Raw genomic sequence first — 23374 nt, 5'->3', positions numbered from 1 at the left:
GTTTCAGATATGGCAGGTCATTCCTGCCACTCACGCCCCTCCAGATCTCACTGTCATTGCCCACATGAGTGTTGGAGTCTCCCAGTAGGACGACAGAGCCCCCAGATAGAGCACACCCTCAAGCACCCTGTCCAGGGACTCCAAGAAGTCCGTCATTCTTATAAGAACAGACGATACACATTAACTCAGGCTCGTTCCCCACCAGAGAGGTGACATTCCGTGTCCCAGTTGCTAGTCTTGGTAGCCTGGGATTGGTCTCTGACCTTGGCCTCTACCTAGCACACATTGCACCCGAGCCCTGCAGCACAATGTGGGGATGGTATGCCTACAGGAAGGTGGACCCATGTTCATTTTTTGGGCTGTGCCCAAATGAGCTCCATGGACTAAGGCCCGGGCATCAGATGCTCACCCTCGGGCACCCTCCCCGGGGCTGGCTCCAGGGCAGGGTCTTGGTTAACCCTATCCTGCACAGGGTAAATGGTCCCCTCGATCTTCTGCTCATAGGGTTTTTTTTTTAAATTGGTCTTTGTCTGGTCCATCACCCAGGACCAATTTGCATTGGGAGACCCTACCAGGGGACAAAAAGTCTCAGACAACATAGCCCCTGGTATCCCTGGGACACAAAAACCCCTCCACCATAATAAGGTAGCGATTTGTGGAGAGGTTTAAAGCATTTAGCAAAAGTATTATATTAGGTGTGTAGGAATTATAATCCTTTTTATATGCAGAGGTTTAAGATAATTTCATAATAATTTGAGAAAAAGTTTTCAGCTTAATGGCACTTCATGTTTTCATGTTCTTTGGTCATATGCTGCAATCATTACTATTAACTACTCATTTTGTGGGGGTTTGTCCATGATGCTTGAGAAAAATATTTCCTGTGCTATGGTTTAGTACAAAGAAACATTAATAAAAAATGTGATTAACCGGCTAAAAAAACAACATGAACAAGACTTCGTCTTAACTTTCAGGTGCATTTGTAGCCAAGATTGCCCGCCCCCAGAAGCGAGCAGGAGCCATACAATTCAGCCACCAGGCAGTGGTGGGCCAACACCTGGGTCAGACGTGTCTCATGCTTCGAGTCACCAATCTGCTGCAGAGGCCTCTGGTGGATGTAAAGGTGAGTGCTGTGCTATACGAGGAGCATGAAGGCCAAGCTCTGCACCAGACTTCATTGGACTTCTATTTGGACCATTTGGGCCAGCAGCCATGCCCCTTCTTCATTTTCCCACTCACCTTTTACCACCCCCTGGACCGTCGGAGCCCCCTCTATCCTGTCCTGTGTGAGGGTTCATCAACCCACTTTGAGTTAGTTGTCTTCCTATCAGCCTTGCAGGAGGGAACTGGTGACACTTGCCAGAAGAGGACCTCTTATCTGCGCCAAGAAATCCAGTTTGACCGCCGCTTTGTCCCTGCTTTGGGTTTGGATGCCTGTGGAAGGTACACAGTGAGCAACCAGCACTTTGATACAGCCCATTCAAAAGAGCCTATGAACAAGGACTGTGTGGTGCAGATCAACGGTGATGGCAATGAGAGGATGGAGTAAGAATGCTGAAGGGAAGATTCTCAAAGAGACCGAGAGAATATGCAAGTGGAGGAAGATATATTTGTTGTCAGGAGGTATTTGATTGAATTTGGTAAATTTGAATTTATGATTCAACATTATAAAAATTCAAATGTATGCCAGATATATATAAGTACTGCTGCAGGCTCCCTCACCTCCTCCCTCAAATCACTTCAAGTCCTCAGTGCTCAAAGCAGGGGAACCAGTAACTACTGGCAGTTGTATTAGTTAAAATGACTGACTAGCTAGGATGGAAAAATGTGCGCGGAGTGGGGTATAGGGAGATGTGTGTGTTTGAACATTTAATACTTAAGGAAAAGTAATTCAAGATTATGAAAATGCAAGGATCATAGAAGAATTTACATGACTGAATAAGAACAGTCTAAACTGTTCTGTTATCACACTTCAAACTTACAAGGTACGATCAAAAAGTCTGGTCACTCAGCTCATGAAAATACACAATTTATATTTAGGCATCACCTTATCGACAGCACTTGAGTGCTACTGCAGTTTCACTGTCATGCTTGTCCCATTACTGTATTTTTAACCACACTAACAGACAGTTGCTACTCACCAACTGCACATCTTGCCAGATTTGGTTAATTCTTTTCTCCAAAATCAAATGAAAATTGCAGAATTGCTGTGTTTAAAGAATGATTGTGAAAAATCCATGGTTAGAAGTACACAGGAGCCAAAATTTAAATCTATTCTAGGTTTTTATTTTTATTTTGGGGAGCCATGGAGCAGTTTGATTGCATTTTGTATCAACTAAATTTTCACGCTTCTCATACAAGGATAAGATATTTATTGAATTCCAAGTAAGCAATTTACTGTGTAGAAATTCAGATGTACCATGTTCAAATGTAATACCTGCTTTGAGAAATTACTGACTTAAGCTAGCTAAAGGGTAGGTTCCGATAGACTTAACAGGAATAACGTATGAATATTACTTGACTGGGACCAGACATAAACAGTTGCGGGCCAGAATAAACTTACAGTTCCCAGCTACAACAAGCAATACAGTACATGACAACTGAATGATCCAGAACGTGACACAGTGGTGGAGTGGCCAGTAGGAATATTCTGGGTTTGAATCAAGAGTTTGCATGTTGTCATCCTCGCCTGTGAGTGCCCAGTGGCAACACTACATTACCTATTTATAGAGGTTATAGAATTCCTTATTTAACTGTATTATCAAATTAAATAGAATTAGTTTTCTAGCAAAAATACATTTGAGAGCAAAGCTATAAAAGCAGCACTCACAAAATGTACATGTTATTAAAAAGTGAAAAGGTCAGGATAACAATAAGTACAGTGATCTGCATTAACATTTGCAAGCATGCTCACAGTGACAATGACAAATTTAGACTCATCTCTCTTTCTTCCATAGAGTTATCCTGCCAACAGGCTAAGTCTGTGTGATCTTGTAAAGCCATGGGCTGTGAAACAGGGTAGATGGTGTAACAGTGACTGAAGAAAAATGATGAGAAAAAGAGGGTAATGTTTGACAACTTTTCCTATCCTTAACCTATGTGAGTATTCAAAGTTCAGATTCAACTTTGGTGACTGTTAACTTTAATTTATATATGACAGAAAAAAAGGAGCAAAAGGAGCAAAAAAAAAAAAAAAAGGGAGATGACTAGCAATATAAAATTCATAGGTGCAGCAGCAGTACTGGAAGTGCAGACAGTAAAGCAAGGGACAAAATTAAGAAACTCTTCTCTGGCGTTCATGTTGTTAATTCTTATGGTCTAGCAACAGAACTGACGGTACTGTAGACTAGCAGCATGAGCTGACAATCACAACATAACATCAGATGGTTGTTATGTAACATCAGATGGTTGTTATGGTAAGCTGCTATGGATAATCTCTGGAATCCCATTAGAACAAAGACACTCATGACGTAAAGTGAACTGTGTAACATTAGACTTACCTGCTTGGCATATGGCTCAGTAGTAATTGATAGAATGATACTGACTGCTGATTGGTCTATGGATTAAACCTTTTATTTTGAAAGATAATTGTCTGAATCATTATGCAAATACAAAAATGAATAATTTTCATTTTTTCCAATATTAAATGTTTTTATATTAAGCAAAGAAAGCTAGTAGGTAGAATAGCACAATTTTGCATTTAGAATAGTTTTCTCTTTTAAGGCTGTTCATTGAATGAGAATCTATGTGTTATCTATATGGTATATTATAAAAGAAATCATGTAGTGACTTCAGACTAAAGTGAAGAAATGTTCCTTCAAATGTGTATGTGCCTTTGTACAGTGTACATTACAGGAAATAAATATTTTCTAAACAAACTGTGAAGTTCAGACTTCTTAAATTTAGCTTCTAGATTAACATCCCATGACAACTGCAGATTGTTTTGGCAATGCTACTCCCTGGAAGATCGTAGTAAGGTCTTTTTGTGACAAAAAACAAAGTGTTGAAGAACCAAACATTGCAACAGAAACCTAAATGTTTGTTTGGTGTTATTTCCCTTGTTCAAAGATAAAAAAAGAACACTCCCCACAGCACACAGCAGCAAGATGTAAGATGCTGGGACAGCGTACACTGAGCAGCTGGAACACTGTGAATGAACAGGATCATGTGGGACTTTGGGAGTTGTAGCCCATAATGACCTCTTTCATAGTCACACCTGTTTTCTGTTCCTTGTTAACTACAATTTTGTGTAATAGTTAGTCAACAGCTGCTAATCAGTCTGGAACTCAAACTAGAAAAGCAATTTCATTCTGAGACAGAGAGAAATATATGTAGAGAGGGTAGGAACAAGTCCCCAAAGAAAGTAAGCCAATGCTACAAGCAAAATGATTCACAATGTTTACCATTCTATTTATCATTTATTGCAGTTAAGTTTAACATTAGCATTCTGACAGAGACAGCAGAAATACAATATCTATACAGTGCTGAAAAATATATTTTGCTGACTTTAATATTTGGCAACTTGTCTAATAAAACAAAAGACAATTTATTCATCAAAAAATACTCTGTCCATTTCTACAACAAATCACTGATAAAGTATGCAATCCATACACTGGTTGGTTATACATCAACAATAACATGCTACAACTTAATACATTAATAGAGACTAAATAAAATGATCAGGAACATAAAATGCACCGTACACTGTTTAGGTTAGAGCCTCTCTGCTTCATTGGGCTTGTGGATCTATTTGATCTTCTAGAATTTCTTTTATTATCCATGTATCAGAAAATAATAATTACTTCAATTTTCTTTTACTGTTTTCTACATCTGTATAGCAACCCAAAATTTACTTCTGCCCTTCAAAGCTGACAAATTAAAGGCAATGACCTCATTCAGAACAGAGCAGGTTCTGCACATATGCAATATTTACTAATTTTTAAAAACTAATTTTTACTAGTGTGATTTCAGTGTGTTGCAGGTATGGTGCTAACAGATGACATTACAATCATTCCACAGGTAGTGACACTGCATATTGTTTAAAAAAAGATGAAAGGACTGCATCTTCCACAACAGCCAAACTGCTGCCCATGTGTCAGTGTTTCTGTAAAGGATTTCTTAAATTATGTTTTAGATATAGATCAACATCATTGGGAAAAAGTACTTTCTTTCCAAAAGTGAGACTACAAGAGGAAATAGATGCATTAGCACTGTGAAGTATACTGGCTAATACATTTTTTCAAAAACACTTTTTAGTTTCAGGTCCTGGAAGATCTGAATCCATTTATCAATCCATGTAACACTTTGGTGCTAACATTTTGGTCATTTCTACTATTTAATGCCATTTCAAAGTAGTATAATTTATGATTTCGTGAGAGGCGGCTTCATAAACTATTCGAATAGTATACTAGTCAAGCTGAAGATATAATGCTTGAACAATTTTGTCCAAAGTCTCCATGTGTGACATGCTAAATGCCCCCTAAATGTACTTTACAAGGTATTAATAAAGTACCACTGAAGAAATGCCATGATCTGTAATCTGTGTTCTGAAACTTCAATTTATGTCTTTTAGATTAAATTTGGTCCAGTTTTTTTATTTTTAAGTATTCCATTTATTATTTATTTTAAATGTACTCAATTTAGCCATAAATATATGCATAACGTTGTTTTATTTTATGTTATTAATTTTGTCCACAAGGTGACATCACACCAATGAATACTTGCCTCACTGTTTGCTTAACCAGTGAGAGACCGTGATTTTGTTCATTGAATGAAATGGCCCAATTATTTGTAATTCTTCCTGTTCAATGAAAATTTAATCCTGTAGAGGTTTAAAAGTTTCTAACATCTATCAGATAAAAAAAAAAACCATAGTAATAATCACTAATAACCATTTTGTAAATGAAATGTATAATCCGATAATAACATTAACTTGATGAAGTTGCATTTTTCAAATTCAACATTTTAAATGACTTCAAGACTTAAATGAGCACCTTATAATTTCTAGGTTTGGTACTGAGAGCATACATATAGCTTTTAAATTAAGTCCATTTTTTTAAATAAATTAATATTTTGCTAGTTTTATGTTGGTTGTTCCACCTAACATTAAACCATTTGAATTAAGCTATTCTTATCCATGTTAGAGTGAGAGCTGTACAACTTTCCAATTAGCTATAAAAACCCCACTGAGTCCTTTGGATGGTGAAATATCCTTTTCACTATGACCGTTTTATTTCATAATTCAAATCAGTTCAATCCAATTTTTTTTTAAAATGCCAAATCACAACAACAGTCACCTCAAGGCCTTACATAGTAAGATAAAGAGCCTACAATAATAAGTCTCATGTCAGCACTAATTTCTTGACAAAACGCTTATTTCATCTCAACAGCTTTAAAATGCCTGATAGTTCTACATTTTTATTTTTATATAAATGATATATTCTGCATAAAGCATATTGTTAAAACATTTATAATCATTAATAAAATAAAATCCTGCCAGTGTACTGTGCTATTATTATCACTTAAACACAATTTTTAATATTCTTTGTAGTCTCCTTTTCCATATACAGTCTGACTGCACGACATATTTGGGGTTTAGATACCAAACTATGAAAAAAGAATTAGATACATTAGGTTAAAAATTACTAAAAACATTTGAATGTCATGCTGTGAATAAATTAAAAACACAAAATGTTTCATGTCAATAACCATTCTGCCTAGTACTATAACAGGAAAGATGTTTTATCCTTAAGTGAGTAATTATTACTCATGTTTATCAAACCTATGATCAAAATTACAAATAATATCAGTTTATACTGGAAATAATTTTAAGATTTTGAACTCATATTGGTAACTTAACTTAAACAAAGGTGACATGGGGATGCGGCATTTTAGGCTAAGACAAGATTTGGAAAAATAGATACTGGCCCATTATTATACAAAATACACTTAGTTCTGATATGGGGACTCAAATGGTACCAAATACTAGAAATGACCTGAACCCACATAAAACATAATTGGGAGCCTTAAGGCTATTGCTAGATCTATGTAATCAGTTTGGACAGAACCAGGCTAGTTGCTAACCATGTTTCCAGTCTTTACGCTAAGCAAAGTGAAAGTGCAACCCCGAGATTACCGAAGTAAAAATCCTAGTATTTCCCAAAGTATTCAGCTATTTCTTCAAGTATCAGTCTCTTTTCTAGACCAATGCTACCGACATAGCTGCATAGCAAAGCTAATGATAAAGCTAAGACTACATGATGAAGTAACACATACATCTCTTTTCTATGCAGATGTGCTGAATGAAGGAACTGCAGGACTATTCTGTACAGCTTGTCTCTGATCTCAAAGTACTGCCGTGAGACTTTTCCCATTGGACATGTATACAGTACTGAGAGTCTTGAGCCACCCTCAGGTCTTTATATTTTGGTAGGAAAAAGGTACAGTGATTTACTGAAACACACACAAACAAACATGGAAATATAGTATATAATACAAAAACATTATAACATCCCTGTCAGTACTGACAGGGACTAGAAAGAAAATTTATAGTTTTCCTATATTGGCTTTTAATCAATTGCCTCCCTGTTAAATCCAGAATTGAATGCAAAGTCCTGCTTCTCACATACAAGGTCTTGAATAATCAGGCCTCATCTGATTAAGTACACAGACTGTGGATTAATTAACTTGTGGTTGATGGGTATTTGAGTAGTACAGGAGGCAGAGCTTTCAGCTTTCAGACACCTCTTCTGTGGAACCAGCTCCCAGCTTGGATTGAGGAGGCAAACACGCTTTCTACTTTTAAGATTAGGCTTAAAACTTTCCTTTTTGACAAAGCTTATAGTTAGGGCTGGATCGGGTAACGTAGCTCTCTTCCACAGCATGTCTTTTATCCTGTCTCTCTAACTCTAATCAAACTCCATCAATTTTAAAATCGCTCTGTTGGAATTAAATCAGAGTAAATTATGCATTTTTGTGACAGGCCGCTGATAATAAAATACTGTATCTAAAGGAATAACTTGAATTGGTTCTTAACAAGTAAGTGACAGACATTCAAGTACAGCTTGTGGAAAGTCAAAATGGTTTTTACATGAACCAGTAAAACCACAGTATGCAAAAACATTAGCTAAATGCCTGTCTTTAAGCTGTTTTAAAGAATGTCACAGGGTTAAGAGTGTAAAAAGAGAGGATTAAGCTGTTCCAGTATTTTGGAGCAAAGGATTGAAACACCCAATTGTTCTTTGTTTTCAGACTAACACGTGAGATAGCAAGAAGATCCCTACCTGGGCTTAAGAACCCAGCTTGGAGAATCAGGGAATTACTGCAGGTCTTTATTACTATTTTAGGGTTTTTACCTTACAATATAAAGAAACTGTTGTTTTGATTTGGTGTTACATAAATAAAATGGACATTACAGATGGGCATACATTTTTAACTAAAATCTGAACCTGACAGGAAGCCAGTGTAAAGATGTTTCGAGAAGATTTAACATCAGTTAAACGCCTTCCAGCAGCATTTTAGATGGACTAGAAGCAATTACTAGATGCTTTAGACAAGAAAACAGTGTATTACAATAATTTGAACTAGTAGAGATCAAAGCATGGATGAGAATCTCCAGTTCACATTTTGAGACAACAGTCCTGAGGTTACCCCTATTTCTGAAATGGGAAAAACAAGACCAGGTCAGACACCTGATGTGAGCATGAAATGTCACAGAAAATAGGTTGTTTGCCAAGTTTTCTGTTACAGTGCCTCTAAAGGTACTCACTTTTTCCACATTTTGTCAGCTTACATCTTTTTTTCAAAATAGATTCATTTTTCACCTCAAATACTACACATTTTACCCAAGTTTAAAGAAATGAACGATGGCCCAAGACTTTAGTCGTACTGAATAGTACTGTAATTCACAGTCACAACATAAAAATCAGTATTTATCCTATTTAGACATGAAGCTGAATTTCAGCGGTCTCTGAAGTCAGTTAAAAACCTATAGGTAATGGCTCATTTGCAAAACAAAAAAAAAAAACAGTAGTGAGGTTACCAGTGTATATTGACTGATCTCCCCCTAACATTTTGTTTCTTACACCAAAACACCACAGTGCATTTGAAAATAACACATGAAGATTTTACTTTTCTGGAGCTACAAAAAAACAAGAACTGAATGTTTTCTATCTTGTTCTGGGTCATCTTTTCGGTGTAATCGGGCACTAAAGTGACAGCTTGTACTTTTTTTGTTATCCCTTAGTCTACAGACACCAGACCTTTCACATCTTAATTTGTGATATGTCACTCTACAGAAGGGAACCTGTAAAATCAAATTAGATGGGCACATTTCTCCTGGGACCGTGTAACTTGCATGTTACATACTGTTTGGTCACAGTAAAGGTGCTCGCTACTGCTTTTACACAATATTACTGTGCACAAATCATCACAAAGGAATTATTCAAACAATGGCTCATTGGTGTTTTATACAGATGGTTCCTTACGAAAGAGGATAACTAAAAAGATGTCTCCTGCCACTATTAGGATTATCATCAGACCTCCACTTGAGAACATCTTTTTTTTCCTAGGGTCATTAGAAACGAAGTCTTAGCAAAGGCAAAGTTGAGAAATAGTACTGTAACATGCAAGCATGATTAAATGGAAGCCATCTTCTGTGTGCTTTTAGCAATACAGCTAAACTTCAGTGTACAGTTGTTGTCCTAAGCCTAGGTCTACAACACATCTTTATTTACTCTGTAGGTAAACAGAAACATATTTCTGGTTGTTTAGTTGTGGGATTGCAAACTACTGTTCATCAACAAGGTTATAGCACAAAACACAAAACAAACAAACAGAAAAAAAAACCCAAAGACGGATTTCAGATGGTCTAGAGGTCGAACATACAATATACAAGGTATCAGTTTTGTGCAAGGCTAACCATATCCTGGACTGTGCCTAGTTATGACATGTTTTTTATTTTAGTCGGGATTTAATTTTAATTTAATTAATCTGTTTTTTATTTAAGTGCCACAATTTAAAACGGGTTTGAGTCTAAGTAAGGAGTGTGTTTCTAAAACTTCAGTAACACTGAACTTTGCAATCTGCATCATCTGCTTTCTGTGGTGGGTTATGAGCAGAAGGTGGACTGCAGCTGCTTGAAGGCAGCATGTCGTTGTTTTTTCTCCTCTTCTTGTCTCTTGCGTTCTTCTTTTTCCTCTCGAATTTCAGCCTCAAACTTGCTACCGGCAGACAGAGCCTGCATCTGGTACAACACAAAAACAAATTTCTTAAACCCAAGTAGTCATGCACAGCTGACTGCAGCTTTTCACAAATTTAAGCTTTGGGTACAGTACTTAATGTACTTGATGTACTTGTTTTTTCACCAGTAGCTACATAGCTGCATCCCCAGTTATCAAACGTATACTCGGGCACAGAGATAAGTCATATGCCATTTGACTCATTAACATTCTGTGCAAAAAAAAAGAAAGAAGAAAAAGTACACATATTGGGGTATAGTATATTAAAGCCCCCCCCCCAACACTGAAACAGGCTTCAGATAGACGTTCACAGGCTAGTTCCAGTAAAGTTAATATTTTCATGTTTTTACTCTGAACACAGGTCATGATAGGCATTGAAGGAGCTAAGGACAAAGTCAAAATCTAGGCGTACGGCTAAAGTACACAGTGTAATGTTATTACATACCTTGGCTTCAAAAAAGTCTTTGGCCCCCATAACACCCTGAGTGGAGACATCGATCTCAGACAGTCTTGCTAATGCCAGTAGACCACTTTCTTCCTGCAGTTCTCCAGCTGCTGCTCTCCGGAAAATCAACAGGAACTGCAGAGAGGTAGACAGTTTAAAGTACACTGACCACCACCAGGCAACGGGTGAAGTGTCTTGCCCAAGGACACAACAACCAAGACTGTCGGAGCCGGGGCTCGAACAGGCAACCTTCCGATTACAAGACGAACTGCCAACTCGTGAGCCACGATCGTAAGTTGAAATTTCTGAGGTATTGAACAGCAAAAATAATTTAACTTTATTTACATGCCTAAAAATGATTGTTTTTTGAATATTTTTTGAAGAATTACCCACACAATTGACTATACAGCTAATCGTACTGGTGTCACTAGTCATTTCCAGACAAACCAGTCGTTTAATCTAGAAAGGCGCCAGTGAGGCTGTCACTTCCTGGGTAAGGTGTTCCGGCAGGGCATGTCCTACTGGTAGGAGAACCTGGGGTAGACCCAGAACATGCAGGTAAGATTACATCTACCAGATGGCCTGGAAACTGCTTAGTTTTATAGATAAGTGCAATTTTAGTAATGCACAGCACAGTATGCCACACCTTTCAGTTGTGCTTTATTTATTTAGATGCTCATATTTGAGTAATATGTGAACATCTTTTGTAATAACATGTTTTCATAAATTAAAAATCTGTTTAAGTGTTTTTCTTCATTGTTGTTAAAAATTACCCAGATCACAGATGTATCTACAACTACCTTTAGTACCATTGATATTCATTTAGACTCTTTTTTTCCAATCGATCTTTCTGAGTTAACTTCAATAATTACTTCCTCCAAACCATCAACGTGTCTTTTAGACCCCATTCCTACAAAACTGCTCAAAGAAGTCCTGCCATTGATTAATTCTTCGATCTTATATATGATCAACCTATCTCTAATAATCGGCTATGTACCACAGGCCTTCAGGCTGGCAGTAGTTAAACCTTTACCCAAAAAGCCATCTCTAGACCCAGCAGTCTTAGCTAATTATAGTTATTATATATAATTATTATCTCCAACCTTCCTTTCATATCAAAAATCCTTGAAAGAGTAGTTGTCAAACAGCTAACAGATCATCTGCAGAGGAATGGTTTATTTGAAGAGTTTCAGTCAGGTTTCAGAGTTCATCACAGCACAGAAACAGCTTTAGTGAAGGTTACAAATGATTTTCTTATGGCCTCTGACAGTGGACTCATCTCTGTGCTTGTAGTGCTAGACCTCAGTGCGGCGTTCGATACTGTTGACCATAATATCCTATTAGAGCGATTAGAACATGCTGTAGGTATTACAGGTACTGTGCTGCGGTGGTTTGTATCATATCTATCTAATAGACTCCAATTTGTGCATGTAAATGGAGAGTCCTCTTCACACACTGAGGTTAATTATGGAGTTCCACAGGGTTCAGTGCTAGGACCAATTGGTAAATGGTAAATGGACTGGTTCTTATATAGCGCTTTTCTACTCATCTGAGCACTCAAAGCGCTTTACACAACTTGTGCATTCACCCATTCACACCCATTCGCACAAGCACATCTCTCTAAGTGCTTTTTTATAGCTAACATTCACACACATTCATACTCCGATGGATGCATCGGAGAGCAATTTGGGGTTAGTATCTTGCCCAAGGATATTTGGCATGCAGACTAGGCGAAGCCAGGAATCGAACCACCAACCTTCCGATCAGTAGATGACCTGCTCTACCACCTGAGCTACAGTCACCCCTGCAATTCTGTTTACATTATACATGCTTCCCCTAGGCAGCATTATTAGAAGACATAGCATACATTTTCACTGCTATGCTGATGACACCCAGCTCTATCAATCCATGAAGCCAGATAACACACACCAATTAGTTAAACTGCAGGAATGTCTTAAAGACATAAAGACCTGGATGGCCGCTAACTTTCTGCTTCTTAATTCAGATAAAACTGAGGTCATTGTACTCGGCGCTGAAAAGCTTAGAAATATGGTATCTAACCAGATTCTTACTCTGGATGGCATTACCTTTGCCTCCAGTAACGCTGTGAGGAACCTTGGAGTCATTATTGACCACGACATGTCCTTCAATGCACATATTAAACAAATATGTAGGACTGCTTTCTTCCATTTGCGCAACATCTCTATAAGTAGAAATATCCTGTCTCAGAGAGATGCTGACGAACTAGGTAAGGCATTTAGTACTTCTAGGCTGGACGACTGTAATTCATTGTTATCAGGATGTCCAAAAAACTCACTGAAAAGCCTTCAGTTAATCCAAAATGCTACAGCAAGAGTCCTGACAGGGACTAGAAAGAGAGAGCAGATTTCTCCTGTTTTGGCTTCCCTTCATTGGCTTCCTGTTAAATCCAGAATTCAATTCAAAATCCTGCTCCTCACATACAAGGTCTTAAATAATCAGGCCCCATCTTATCTTGATGACCTTGTAGTACCATATCACCCTATTAGAGCACTTCGCTCTCGCTCTGCAGGCTTATTTGTTGTTCCTAGAGTATTTAAAAGTAGAATGGGAGGCAGAGCCTTCAGTTTTCAGGCCCCTCTTCTGTGGAACCAGCTTCCAGTTTGGATTCAGGAGACAGACACTATCTCTACTTTTAAGATTAGGCTTAAAACTTTCCTTTTTGCTAAAGCAAAAGGACTGGACCAGGTGACCTTGAATCCTCCCTTAGTTATGCTGCAATAGGCGTAGGCTGCTGGGGGACTCCCCATGATGCATTGAGTTTTTCCTTTCCAGTCTCCTTTCTCACTCACTATGTGTTAATAGACCTCTGCATTGAATGAAACTTGTTATTAATCTCTGTCTCTCTTCCACAGCATGTCTTCTATCCTGTCTTCCTTCTCTCACCCCTACCGGTTGCAGCAGATGGCCCCGCCCTTCCCTGAGCCTGGTTCTGCCGGAGGTTTCTTCCTGTTAAAAGGGAGTTTTTCAATCCCACTGTCGCCAAAGTGCTTGCTCATAGGGGGTCATTTGATTGTTTGGTTTCCTCTGTATGTATTATCGTAGGGTCGACCTTACAATATAAAGCGCCTTGAGGCGACTGTTGTTGTGATTTGGCGCCATATAAATAAAATTGAATTGAATTGAGTATAAGGTGCAATGTTCATAATGCACGATACGAGGTATCACACACTTAAGAAGAATGTGATTAACGATTTTAAATGCCTTTGCTATTAGTTTTTGGCATTGTCCATTAAAATCTGAGTGTTTCTTAGTTTTAAACTACTTTTAAACTTTTTTCCCCCTTGTTTATTCTACTAAGAAATTAGTAGAATAAAAAAGAAATTCCTAGTTGCTAAATCTCTCTGTGATGGGTCAGCTTTTCTATCTGAAATGTGGCTGCTTGGAGCAATTCCCAAAGTGTTTGCACTACTTCCTCACCTCCCTGAAGCTTAGTTTGCCATCAAAGTCTTCATCCACTTCTTTGATCATGTTTTTCAGGCCCAGGTGAGTCTGTGGAGCTCCCAGCTTCTCCATCATCAGCTTTAGCTCCATCAGGTCGATGAAGCCGTCTTTCCCAGTGTCGTACCTACAAACCACGAAACCCACACAATGTCAGATTCAGTCAGCTGGGAGTATGAAGACACCACATTTAATTCACACAGTCATTATGTTTCCATATGTAAAAATGTTCAATGCAATCAGCTTAAAACATATCTACACCTAACGTTTAACCATTTTTGAAAAGGAAAATTAAAAAGAAAATCCTCAAAGTCAGTCAACTAGTAACAGCGCTGGTGAATAAAAGCAACAGTATATTAGGGATGCACCAACCACAGATTTTATAAAGCTGTGAATATATTGTTTGATCTCTTTAATCCAGTGTTTACTTTGTTATGTGACAGCAGTCTCATTCTCATTGTAAAGAATACAGCTTAAAAATTGTTTAAAAATAAACATTTAACAAGCTACTGTAATGGTACTTATAAAACACCTGCCTATAATTTCTTCATCTATGCTCAATCCTCCAGGTAAGGAAATCCCAAAAAGTTGATTCCGTTGATTCTACGCTACATCCAGATGAACAAAATCAACTTTTTGGGGTCTACCTATAATATACTTGCCTCTAAATAGCACTTTTCCAGCCTTATTGACCACAAGTCACATTTTTACCACAGCCAGTTTAGAATCACAAGTGCATGTCTTCAGAGTTTGAGAGGTAGCCGGTGTACCTGAAGCAAACCCATGCAGGTACAGGCCCCTCAGCTTTAGTTCGAACCAGGATGGCAGTTCTAACATCTGCATCACCATGCTGCCTAGCACCAAGAGCTTCTCCAGATGCTGCTCTGCTCATGCAGTGCATCATCTGGAGAAGCTCTGTTTGGGATTGAAGCCATCTGATCCAAGACAATATCAACAGTTAATTATTCTAAAAATTCCTCCATTCTACCACTGGTGCTGCAAGCTAAAGTGCAAGCTTGAAGGATAAGAAGGAGCAATGTTCTTACACCTTCTCAAAAGCGTATCCTTACATTGGCATCTGTGTAAATCTGTAGAAAAATCTGCATCTGTAAAATGTATGAGACAAACTTCTTAATATGAATTATATAAAATTTCAGGTTTCTACTGTTATCACTTTTCTTGAATGACAGTGTGTAAAATCTCACTGTTAGACATCAGTAGATTACAGTTAACTGAGTTCTGTTATCTTACCCTTCCTAATTCAAGTGTATAAACTGCAGTGGCTGCTATAGGACAAATGTGTTTTAGTCAAGAGAGACCAGTAATATTAAATTATTTGAATTAATATCAATGCTTAGCAATAAATCCAGATAAAACTAATATGTGCCAGTTAAATATTTTTGCATTATTTTAGGTTTTTTGAGTCACCTCAAAAACTCTGGTCTCTGATGCTGTTCAGCTGTAGTGAGTGTAGCCTGTTTACTTTAGCTATCAATATGCCAGGTATCCAGGGTTTTTTTTTTTTACTCTGGAAGAGGCTGTAAAACTTTATGACAGGAGTCCCATAAGAATCAATGAATCAGTGAAGATTACTTCTGTCTGATGAAAGTGATAGCGACGGTGGGTTGCTGAGGATATCTTGAATTTTTCTGTCTGTAAGTGCTGCTATTTTTGCTGCTGTTGGCCAGCATTAATGGAACTTTCTTTGAAGTGCATCGAACATTGATAGACTCACACAGTAAAATGGTAAATGGTAAATGGCCTGCACTTGTATAGCGCTTTACTCAGTCACTTTACACTACATTCAGTCATTCACCCATTCACACACACATTCACACACTGGCAATGGCAAGCTACGTTGTAGCCACAGCTGCCCTGGGGCGCACTGACAGAGGCGAGGCTGCCGGACACTGGTGCCACCGGGCCCTCTGACCACCACCAGTAGGCAAACATGGGGTTAGTATCTTGCCCAAGGATATTTGGCATGCAGCCAGGAGGCAGCCTGGGATCGAACCACCGACCTTCTGATTAGTGGCTGACCTGCTCTGCCACTTGAGCTACAGCCACCCATGACAATGTATGACAATGTAATCAAACTGTTTGTCAGAGAAAAAGTGTGACTTTTAGGACACTTTACCTTAACATCAGCTGCATAAGCTGCTAGCTTATACAAGCTGTTGTTGAAAATTGAAAATTAATCTTCATGTATTTTTGGGACACTGCAACCGTTTCTGCTTGTGAGCATTGGTTGCACAATTGCAAGCCTCTGGAGGATCCTACACCTTGAGGTTCATGGGACTCCAAAAGGCACTAGCAGCTTCAAATATCTGTTTGCTGCTTTGTAATGACATTTTAACAGCTGCTCTCTTAATCTGATGAATTTGTCTGGCAAAAACCTTGCTCATTATGCCTTTATCTATGCAAACTCATCTGTGCTCTGAATCAGCCACAAATTTCTTCACAGTAAGATGATCATGCTTACATTTTTGTGAAATATCTCATGTTTTCATACCTTCTCCAAGGCATTGCACTATTTGACACTTTTCAGGAACAGACAGGTTCTTTTTCTTTCCCATATTTTTTTTTAAACCTGTGGCACACTTAATAACGTGAAACATCTTAACAGCTTAATAATGTGATTTTTTCCTTTAATTGGGCTCACATGACAAACTAATTATGACAGGTGTCTGAGATTGATATCAGTGATTCAAGGAGCCCTGTGTGTATACACAATATGAGTTTAACTGAAAACAAAAAATGTAAAGTTTATATAAAGTTTATAACACTAAAATCCTATTTGCATAATAATTTGGTAAACTAAATGGTAAATGGCCTGTATTTGTATAGCGCTTTACTTAGCCCCTAAGGACCCCAAATTATTTGAGGGGTGGTGGCCTCGCTGGATCCGCTGTCCACCTGCCGTGTGATGACCCTCCTCCGGGATCCCCCCACCCAAGGAAATTACACCACTTTCAAGGCACTGCTACTGCAGTGCTACTTCCTCTCCGATGCAGAGGGCTGAGAAACTCCTCTCTCTCTCTGGCCTGGGTGATGGTACTTCTCTCAAGCTCATGGAGAGCATTCTGTCCTTGCTAGAAACGGATGACGGCGGATTCCTCTTCACTCACCTCTTCCTCTGACAGTTGCCAGCTCCAGTGCGAGCTGGCCTCGCCAACTCCCTGTTGCTGGCCACGAAGGATTACCGCTCACTCGCAGAAGAAGGGGATCACATTCTCCAGGCTAATAGGAGCTTTGGCATCCAGGCGATAGTCCCCAACTCACCGACGGCATCTCCGTGCCCCCACAGATTCTCCTGGGGACCCCCGACTCATCGATGGTGGCTGGGATCGAGGCATGGCGGCACCACGGAAAAGGGCTGTGTTTTTACCAGCGTTTTGGTGCTGCAGCACAGCGCTGTCTGCCACCTTGCAGTTTTAATGCCCAGGGAAACAAAGGAATAAGGAAAGGCTGCCCGACTCACACTCGGGAGATGTTTTCTGGTCGACTCCGGCTCCCAGAAGAGCCTCGGGAACTCTCGTGTCGTCTTTGCATACCTTTTTGTATGTTATTTAATTTAAAAAATAAAACAAATTAAGATTCCCTACGTACCACTACAGGTAGCCCAAGTACAACGAGCGGTACGCGTACCAGAGTTTGAGAACCACTGGCCTAGGCTATAAGAATATTGCCAACACCCTGAAACTGAGCTGCATCACAGTGGCCAAGAACTCGCCATGGTTAACCAAAGAAGTTGAGTGCACGTGCTCAACGTCATATCCAGAGGTAGTCTTTTGAAAATAGATGTATGAGTGCTGCCAGCATTGCTGCAGAGGTTGAAGGCATGGAGGGTCAGCCTGTCAGTGCTCAGACCATACGCCGCACACTGCATCAAAGGGCTGTCGTCCCAGAAGGAAGCCTTCTAAAGATAATGCACAAGAAAGCCCGCGAACAGTTTGCTTAAGACAAGCAGACTAAGGACATGGATTACCTGTGTTCTGATGAGACCAAGACAAACGTATTTGGTTCAGATGGTGTCAAGGATGTGTGGCGGCAACCAGCTGAGGAGTACAAAGACAAGTGTGTCTTGCCTACAGTCAAGCATCGTGGTGGGATGTCATTGTTTGGGGCTGCATGAGTGCTGCCGGCACTTGGGAACTACAGTTAATTGAGGGAACCATGAATGCCAACATGTACTGTGACATACTGAAGCAGAGCATGATCCCCTCCCTTCAGAAACTGAGCCACAGGGCAGTATTCCAATATGATAACAACCCCAAACACACCTTCAAAAAGACCAGTTCCTTACTAAATAAACTTAGGGTAAAGGTACTTTACTGGCCAAGCATGTCTCCAGACTTAAACCCTACTGAGCATCTGTGCGGTATCCTCAAATTGAAGGTGGAGGAGTGCAAGGTCTCTAACCATCCACCAGCTCCATCATGTCAACATGGAGGAGTGAAAGAGGATTCCAGTGGCAACCTGTGAAGCTCTAGTGAACTCCATGCCCAACAGAGTTAAGGCAGTGTTAGAAAATATTGGTGAACACACAAAATATTGATACTTTGGGCACAGTTTGGACATTTTCATTTAGGGGTGTACTCACTTTTGTTGCCAGCGGTTTAGACAGTTATTTTAAGGTGATATCAAATTTACACTGTTATACAAGCTGTACACTGACTACTTTACATTGTATCAAAGTGTCATATATTCAATGTTGTCCCATGAAAAGATACAGTAAAATATTTACAAAAATGTGAGGGGTGTACTCACTTTTGTGAGATACTGTAGGTTCTTGCTCTCACCATAGCAATGATGCTGGCAGTTCAAAACTTGGAGTATCCCTTACACTTGTATGGAGGAAGAAAAATCACATGAATAACAGCCATACACCGCTCCACTGTGGTGCGCAGAAAACATCTCAGGTGGGATCTGCTTGTCATGCCAGTAATGTTGGAAACCACCAGGTTTATCAATGTTAAATTTTTTCCCCATTAGAGAAAACATATCTGGTCGGGTGCTTCGGGAGTGTGCTGACCAGCTTTCAGGCATCTTCATGGACATCCTAAATACATCACTGGGCTCAGCTGTGGCACCTGCATGCCTTAAAACCACGAAAATCTTCCCAGTGCCAAAGAAGTCCACTGTGTCCTGCCTCAATGACTACCGGCCGATGGCACTTACCCCTATCATCACAAAGTGCTTTGAGAGGCTGGTATTGAGGCACATGAAAACTCAGCTTCCACCGAATCTGTACCCGCTACAGTTTACTTACCGCCCAAACTGCTCCATAGATTATGCCATCTCTTCTACTCTTCACCTTTCTCTCTCCCATCTTGACAAAAAGGACACTTATGTCAGAATGCTGTTTATTGACTTCAGCTCAGCATTCAACACAGTCATTCCCCAGAAGCAGTGTTGGGAAGGTTACTTTTAAAATGTATTCCACTACAGATTACAGCTGCAAAATGCCGCAAAATGTATTTTGTAACGTATTCTGTTACGTAATGTATTCTGAATACTTTGGATTACTTAATATATTATCATGCTTTTTACAACTACATGAATGTACTACTGCTGTGATTTATTACTATTACTGAAGGATACTCGCCGTACCAATACCAGCTAGATTAAATCTTAATATAAAATGAGTAACAGTAGGGTGGACATTAGATAAGGCTGCACTTTTTGCAGTGATCTCGTACAGAAAACTATTCCACACGTATATAAAACAGGTCCGCAGCTCCAAACCGTAGTAAAGGGACCTCTGGCTAATGTGTCGGGTTCTGTGTCGGGCTCGTAGCTGAAAACTAGTTTTACTTTGTTGTCTGGCTCAACTTTGCTAGCGAGAGACAGAGAGAGGCGTTGAAAGGCTGCTCCAACAGAACTTATTGTTTCAGAGGAAAACACAAACACAGTGTACAGTCGAGTCTTAATAGCTTACTTACAACTGGGCTCGTCAGGCACTCTTCTTGGCTGCAGTGGTTATTATTATATTTACATGCTTCCCTCTCCTGTTTCTGGTCACAGACACATAACAGGTATGGCAGTCCATTCTCTCTGCAGCACGGACTACACTGCCCACGAGGCTACATTTTTTAGGGCTATGCCTGTAACACTCTGCCTATTGCCTTCATATTAAATAATTTTTCAAATAATAATTTTAAAAAATATTTCTTCACGTCATTTATGTGGGCCACAGTAGAGGTGACATGGGCCGCAAGATTGAGACACAGGCATTAGAGCCTCTTAATGCGTGTTTTGTTTGGGTTTCCATCGGCAGTGAATTACCAAAAATAGAGAGAGCACAGCTTAACATATGAAACAGGAAAGACCGCCATGTAATCCATTTATTTCAACAAAGTAACTGTATTCTGAATACAACCTTTTTGAACGGTACCTGTACCAGAATACAGTTACTCGTATTTTGTATTTTAAATACGTAACACCGGTACATGTATTCCGTTACTCCCCAACATTGCCCAGAAGCTGGTAAAGAAGTCGGACCTACTAGGAATAAACACCACTCTCTGCAATTGGATCTTGGACTTCCTAACTGACAGGCCACTGAAGAAGGCCAGTCTCCCTGATCTCACATCATTTTACCAGGAAACCATTGAGAAACCATCTGCTGCTACATCACTATCTGGTACGGGAACTGCACCCTCACTGAAAAGCAGTCTCTGCAGCGGATAGTGAGGACAGCAGAGAGGATCACTGGAGGCCCTCTCCCACCCACCTCCCAACTCTACGACAAACACATCATCCGACGTGCGAACAGCATAGAAAGGGACACTTTCCACCCCCTCACATGTTCTCCCTCCTTCCATCTGACAGACAGTTTCGCAGCATTTAAACTGTAACGACCAGACACTGCAAGAGCATCTTCCCCCAAGCAGTCAGAGCCCTCAACTCACTACCACCAAAGGACTGATATACACATACACCTTTACAAAAACCTTAAAATACTCACCAAAAGACTCACAAATCCACTACAAACTGGACCTGGGAACAATATGCTTATTTGCACACTCAGTCACATAGTTACTGAACACACATCTAAATTATACTATATTTGCACATTTTGCATTGTCTATGCATTGTCTACAATATCCTGAAAATAACTTGAACCTGGTATTCAATACTTATTGCACAATAACTCAACCTGGTATTCAATACCTACTGTACAATCCACTTTGTTTATTGTACAGTAAGTACTGTATAGTTATCACGGTCAGATTTTGCACATTCCTTTCTTCTTTAAATGTGAAGTGGTGTCGGAATTTAAAAGTAAGAAATGCATTCCTGCCCGTGCACTGATGGCTCTGTTGTGCTGGCTCTGGGTCCATTGTGTAACTGATACCACCAACATTAACAGAACGCTTACATTAGAGCCTCTTATTGCGTGTTTTGTTTGGGTTTTCAGCAATGCATGGAATTACCAAAATTAGAGAGGGGATAAAGAGGCGATAACCTAACATATGAAACAGGAAAAGACCCCTGTGTATTCTGTTTATTTCAACATAGTAACTGTATTCCGTTACAGTTACCGCTTAAATACAGTTTAAATATTTAAGCGGTAAATGTAACGGAATACAGTTACTTATATTTTGTATTTTAAATACGCAACGCTGGTACATGTATTCCATTACTCCCCAACACTGACCATACAAAATTTGATTTTTTGCCATTTTTCAAATGGTCTTAAACCTTTGATCGGGACTGTGCATGTAGTTAGTGGGGTTATATTAATTGGTGGTTCTGCATCTTTGTGTTAAGAATAAGACAGACTGACAACCTGTCTAGGACAATTCCTGCCTCTTGCCCTATAGCAGTTGGCTCATGACCCTGAACTGGGAGAAAATATATGGATAAACCACTAAATGACCATAGTCACAACCACTAAATGCTAACTGCCTTGTCAGTCATGGGTCATTTGTAATGTAAGTGTGAGGCTTCACAGACAGATCCACTCCTTTATTGTTTTCAAAACATAATGACACTGCAGAAATACCAAGTTCTAAACTTTAGAACAACAGTTTACAAAATAATAGGTGACAATTATTGTCATTTGCCATCTATGGGGAATAAATGAGAAAAGTAGCATGAGCAGAATGTATCGCATTTTTAATATAAAATAAACAAGACTGACAATACTGCACCGACCTTTAGGTTAATATACTTTAATAATTTGTTATTAAAGAAGAATGAGACAGTTACACCAATTTAGGTGCTGCCCTATATGATTATCAGGGCACAAATTAATAAAGTTACCCAACGAAAGTGGGGGGAAACAACCGAATCCATCCCCAGAAGGCCAGGCTAGATTCATAAAAACAGGTAAAATACGTTTTTTTAATAGGAGTTAAAATATACAGGATGATAACACACAGGATCCATCTGTGTCATTTTAAGATGTCAACAAAATCCGAAGGGTCCACACACTAAATGATCCTCTGTTATTTTGTCTAATTCGGGCTTTCAGCTCCATTGCGTTAATTTTTCTGGCATACTGTGTTTGTGCCTAAAGCTCATTGTTTATTTATGTCATCTTTGGAGATGCTCGGCGTCAGTGTGTCGTCTCCCGAGGGAGCAGCACTGACCTTAAGAAGTCCTCCATCTGAGCACGATACATCACTACAAAGACATCGGTTTAACGTGCAGAGTGTTTGCACGGAGGCGCTAAATCAGTCGACACGATGACAGCCAGCCTGCACCTTGGCTAATCTCATGATCCAGCCGCGCACGCTCGTTCGCCCCCATTCTCCGCGACTGAGAACAACAGCCGTGACTGCCATGTTTAAAGAGACAAAACAAACAATTGGTGCAGTCTTACCGCTTGAACATTCCCTCCATATCCTTAATCTGCTTGCGGGAGAACTCTTTGAACTCGGTGTAAGGGTTGAAGACCCGGGTCGCTCGTGGTGCAGCGTTACCCTCGTTGATGTCCAGCCTACGCGTCAGTTTGGCGGATAGCTCGGATGATGAATCTCCACAGGCAGCATCTGACCCCTGCGGTTTGGGTCGGACAGGGCTCTGTTCGGGCTCGGGCCTCGGTACGGTCTCCTGTGTAGCAGAAAGCCGCGATTGCAGCTTTCGTGCGAGCTCTTCAGATGCCATGACGAGGATGGAACCCTACTTTGTGAGGCTGTCAGAGAGGATGGAGTGCGAGTGCTACCAACGTTAAAGTGCGTGCACCAGTTAACGAGATACACAA

The 23374-nt window shown here is 39.7% G+C and overlaps 2 protein-coding genes and 1 long non-coding RNA gene across 4 annotated transcripts in view; 2 read left to right on the top strand and 1 right to left on the bottom strand.

The window, feature by feature from the left end:
• Positions 1-5975, top strand: part of kcnj13 (potassium inwardly rectifying channel subfamily J member 13) — an 18724-nt gene extending 12749 nt beyond the window's left edge. For both annotated transcript variants that reach the window (XM_085130451.1, XM_085130452.1), the window contains one exon: positions 972-5975. In XM_085130451.1, coding sequence (XP_084986577.1) covers positions 972-1546 — 575 coding nt within the window. In that variant the 3' untranslated portion in view covers positions 1547-5975. The remainder of the gene's footprint in view (positions 1-971) is intronic.
• Positions 4403-23374, bottom strand: efhd1 (EF-hand domain family, member D1). Its single transcript, XM_085130453.1, has 4 exons — positions 22994-23374; positions 14140-14287; positions 10681-10815; positions 4403-10240 (listed from the first exon to the last, which is right to left on the bottom strand). Exons 1-4 carry the CDS (start codon positions 23275-23277, stop codon positions 10106-10108), a joined length of 702 nt encoding a protein of 233 aa, XP_084986579.1. The 5' UTR covers positions 23278-23374; the 3' UTR covers positions 4403-10105.
• On the top strand, positions 14286-16236 carry LOC146504663 (uncharacterized). The gene is made up of 2 exons (XR_014868648.1): positions 14286-14926; positions 15028-16236. It is a non-coding gene; the product is annotated as an uncharacterized LOC146504663 (long non-coding RNA).

The sequence above is a fragment of the Neolamprologus multifasciatus genome, chromosome 14 (assembly GCF_963576455.1).
Source record: "Neolamprologus multifasciatus chromosome 14, fNeoMul1.2, whole genome shotgun sequence".
NCBI lineage: Eukaryota > Metazoa > Chordata > Actinopteri > Cichliformes > Cichlidae > Neolamprologus > Neolamprologus multifasciatus.
Note: the sequence above shows the minus strand (reverse complement) of the source record. Positions and strands in the feature narration are given on the sequence as shown.

Bases quoted from the DNA above. Each gene is read 5' to 3' on its own strand.
- efhd1 (XM_085130453.1), bottom strand. From the start codon at position 23,277: ATGGCATCTGAAGAGCTCGCACGAAAGCTGCAATCGCGGCTTTCTGCT. The intron at 14,288-22,993 runs GTAAGACTGCAC...CGTGGTTTGTAG, and splicing joins ATGGAGGGAATGTTCAAGCG to GTACGACACTGGGAAAGACG. The intron at 10,816-14,139 runs GTGAGGAAGTAG...ACCTCTCTGCAG, and splicing joins GCAAACTAAGCTTCAGGGAG to TTCCTGTTGATTTTCCGGAG.